The sequence below is a fragment of the Nicotiana tabacum genome, chromosome 17, assembly GCF_000715075.1.
Source record: "Nicotiana tabacum cultivar K326 chromosome 17, ASM71507v2, whole genome shotgun sequence".
Classification (NCBI taxonomy): Eukaryota; Viridiplantae; Streptophyta; class Magnoliopsida; order Solanales; family Solanaceae; genus Nicotiana; species Nicotiana tabacum.
Window position 1 is genome coordinate 109342513 of NC_134096.1, and position 4431 is coordinate 109346943.

The 4431-nt window shown below is 33.7% G+C and overlaps 1 protein-coding gene across 1 annotated transcript; it reads right to left on the minus strand.

Moving 5' to 3' along the window:
* Nucleotides 1–605: 605 nt before the first annotated feature.
* LOC107823770 (putative cyclin-D6-1) lies at nucleotides 606–2755 on the minus strand. The gene is made up of 6 exons (XM_016650476.2): nucleotides 2438–2755; nucleotides 2060–2146; nucleotides 1862–1957; nucleotides 1558–1759; nucleotides 1319–1449; nucleotides 606–1017 (listed from the first exon to the last, which is right to left on the minus strand). The coding sequence occupies exons 1-6, from the start codon at nucleotides 2639–2641 to the stop codon at nucleotides 799–801; spliced, it is 939 nt and encodes a 312-aa protein (XP_016505962.1). The 5' UTR covers nucleotides 2642–2755; the 3' UTR covers nucleotides 606–798.
* Between the last annotated feature and the right edge of the window lie 1676 nt (nucleotides 2756–4431).

Below are 4431 nucleotides of genomic sequence, written 5' to 3' on the forward strand. Positions count from 1 at the left end.
ACTCAATCCTTGTTTTCATCTCTCTTTGCCCCACTGGGAACTTTTTATTTTACTAGTTATTTTCGCTGGGAACTGATAAAGCGATATACAGAGTAGGAGTATTTGTTTTTTCTTCGCGCCACTTCTCCCCTTCTTGCTTTTTTTCCTATCTTTTTAAATCATTTCTCTCTTTTTGGATTCGCTACTCTCCCGGCATTGACTGCACATAAAACTAGAAATTTATGTATATATTCAGCTCCATAATCCCATTTGTTTCTTCAACCTCCAACCCTCTCCCACGCCACCATCCAACTATCCAAGGAAACAAAGATTCTTCCGCAATTTTCTAACATAAAAGTATGATGGGAAGATTTTCATAGCAACACGATAAAAATAATCTATCCTTTTATGTTAGTGAATCGCGATGAAGAAAAGAATCGGGGATGGGAGATAAACCCATTAAAGAACAAAATGAAGCATTTGTTTTCTAGCTTGTTTCGACATGCACTCGTATGAATTTTTTTTCTGAACAGCTTTATTGCATTTTAACTGAATAGAACATAAATTGCTTTTTACTTTTTTGCAGCAACATACAATTGCCATTTCGAAGCACAAAGAGGAATCTATGGGGATATTGCAGTCTACAGCAGTGTGGTTACGATTCTCCCCTGCAGCTGCAATTAATAGTTCAATTTATTCAAAGGTCCTTCCACTTCTCACTATTCACGTGTCTGTTCCCGTTCGAACAAAATTGTTACATGCGAGACCATCCTAACTTCTTACAATCACAACAAAATTAAAGAAAATAAAAAAACAAGTTTAGCAGCGCTGAATATGAGAAATCCGGAACGTCTCATCCCTAAAGTCATTCAATTTACGCCTTTTCATGCTGTCCCCATCTAGATTCGTGGGTTTCTCGCATTCAGATGTTGTACATTCACACTCAAGAACACTTTTTGGCGTCAACGTATCGACAGTGGACTCACGCCCTTCTATCAGCATTTCCCGTATTACAGCCAAAGCATTCATAAGTTCCTCCTAACAAAGAGTATGATTCCGCAGTTAGAAACATGTAAATAAAGAAAAAAGTGGAGTACTACTAATAAAAATCGAGAAAACATCATACAGTATTATACAAGAAAAACAACATATTCAAAACATATTGTACTTTTTAGTCTTTAATTATTTGGAATATCATTTATTTATTTAGAAACTACACCAAAAACTATATAGTATTTAGAATATTAAACAAAGGCCAGTTTAAAAAAGAATAAGTTGACTCTGCAATCCAATAATCGGAACAAGGAAACAGATTAATTACTATTTAAAGAGGACTTACTTTAGTTAAGTATTGACATTCTGAAGTTGCAGCTAAGAAAGAGGAAAATCGCAATGGAATCAACTCATCAGCTGCACATAGAAGCGCCGATGCTGCTATTATTGATGGTTTATACTCAAAAAGCTTAGTTTCTGCAATAAAATTTGTAAATATGGCGGCATTAATCAAAGGTTAAGATAGTAGTTGCTTATTACCTAACTAATAACATAATTATGAAATTACCAGAGAATTAACAATACCGTATTGAGTACTGAAAATGATATCTGAAGCTCGCCGTTTAAGAGGCTGAGTCAGAGACGAGTCGCCGAGTTGAAAAAGCGACATGCAGAAATGCAGAAACGAGAAAGGCGTGATGGATCTTAGTCGCCATTCTAGAGTAGTGAGAATCAGCGATTCCATACGCGGAATTGATTGAGCGTCAAAAATTACCCCGACATCTCTCTGTTATACAATTTTCTCATTAACTCGTATTGAATTGAACTTTTTTGCAATGATGAGAAACAAAGTTGAAATTGCGCTGTTCAGTATTGACTCGCAGTTTACCTGAATATCGGAGAGTGATAAATTGAAGTTCGTCATTTTCGCTGCAAGTGAAAGGCTAGCAATGACGAGAATCCGTACAATCCATGGCCTATTCTCCTGTAGAAGTAAGTTTCACACAATTCTCATCAGATCCTTAACTATTTCATTCAATTTAATGTGTAAATAGCTCCGAATATGAAGCTTATGAATTTCATTTACCGTAACTACTTGTTCGGAAAGAAAACGGTCGATGTAATTGACAGCGAGGTATGCCATATACCGATCAAATTTGTAAGCGCTTTGTGTCTGCAAAAAGCACAACCAAAAACACGTGAAATTAACTACTTAAACAATCTATTATTGTAGCTACTTTATAATTTTCACGATTATTATCGCTATTAAGAGTTAAACCAAGTGACGAGAATTAACAATTTCATACAACGAGTACTGCAAATTATAACTTCTGATAGTATAATTTTCGAATATTTAATTTTAATTTGAGAGAATTTATATATCGATTTAACACGTGCAAAACAGATTAATATGAAAGCATTACAAATTTTTGCAGAAAAAATTGGAATTATGAAGAGTGTTTACTTGAGAAATAAGGGAGAGAGAATGGCGGCGAAGGCAAAAGCGAACATCAGTGGATTTGAAGGCGAGAAAGGACGGCATGTGATCGGATTCGGAAGCGAAGAGAGCTGAAACGGCGTTGAAATGGTGTTCTTCGAAGCCCGTCAATGGATTCTCGAGATCGAATTCCATTTTTCCTTTTGTTAATCCGTTGAAGTTTAGTAACATGAATTAAGCGGCGATAAAGTGAAAGGTGAAAGTGAGAGCGACTGAACTTGGTTGAATTTTGTTCAGTCACAATGCTTGAAAACAGAGAAAAGAAAAACTGTTAGTTAGAGCGCATCCCCAACCTTCATATATATAGACTCCCGCGAAGCTGTAAGGTCCACGTTTGTCCCGTTCTGCAAAAAGTTAGGTACGACTGTTACTGCACATAGTATAAGAGTGTTGTTTTGACTAAAAAAAATTGCTTGAGATACAAAATTCTTTTCTTTTTATATTTTCACTTTGGAGAAGAGAAAGGTGTCACAATTGAACTTTATTACTCCCTCCATTTTAATAAATATATTGTGTAGTTTGACCGTACACAAAAGAAACAAAGAATTTTTTTGAAAATATTTATCGCAATTATGTTATAATATTAGTATGGCTGTAAGATTTTTAAAATATGTAATCTTAAACGTGATATTATATCTATGTGTCTAAAAGTACTTGTTAGTTGTTATTAAGAGTAAATGTAAAATTTAAGTTAAATTATTTTTTAAGTTTAAAAGGTACATATTCTTTTTGAAAGACTAATTATAAGAAGACACTTAAGACAAACAGAGAGAACGTGGTAAGACACTCTAATTTTCCTCTTTTCTTCGTAGCAAACAGCAACTAGGAAGGTTCTTAGTAGCTATTCAATCAATTCTACTCTGGCGAATGAAATGGCACCATCAACAAAAGTTCCATGCCCGCTCGGTCCAATACATTGTCAATACTACCCGAAGACAAACTAAACGTCTTCTTATCCCATTGCTTTTTTTCACTTTGTAATCTGTTAGAATATATGGACTAGTTTTGAATTCACAAATTGGTTCCTAACAAGCGTAAGAATCAATGAATAAGATTAACGAAGTTTAATTGCATATATCAGAATTTTTTGATGGAGTCCGTTTCGCTTATGGGAGGAATTAGATTGAGATAATGAGGTTATTTGAACTTAAGATCGTAAGAATTTAGTATAAAGAATGTTACATCGTAGTTGTATGTATGATAGGAATAAACTTATATTTTCAAATTAAAGGTCTTCTGTGAAAAAATTTTGGAGGGAGAAAATAATGATCGAATACATAATTAGTCGTACTGACAAAAGAAGCATCAGGATTGTAGAGTAAGTCTTTGTTTAAATCTAGATTTAGAACTTCTTATATGAAGTGGTGCCTTGGTTGTTAGAGGAAGTTCTCCTTTGACTAAGAGCCAGAGTACTTTACATCTGCTAAAGATGTCGGTAATTCCCCAAGTTTACGCATATCTAACACGATATTTACTTAAGTTAGTTCATAATTCGAAATACATGCATTACCACGTGTTCAAATTCGTTAAAATTATGACAGTCCATTAGACCTTCGATCAGTTAATCGGTACTTCTCTTTGAATTATAGAATATATATTTAAATATTTCTGGATTCATCACCTATTTAGAAAGGAATGAAGTTTTTCTTTCCAATTTATGATAAATAGTTTTTCCCATTTATTCACTTTACAGTACTAATAAACTATGTAATCGGTTCATAATACTTTATGTGTTCAGGCGTATTTGGATCAGTAAATGTATTATAAACATTTATGTCCAAATGAAAAACAAAAGAACTATAGCAAGTTATTAATACTCCAACATTTTATAAATTAAGGCGTATAATTTTTTGTTAACTTTAATTATTTTTAAGTGGTATGATACATGATAGTGGTAATGTTTTCTTCTTACATTGTTGTATACTGTCAAAATCGGGCCTACCCGATTTTGCTGTTTGATC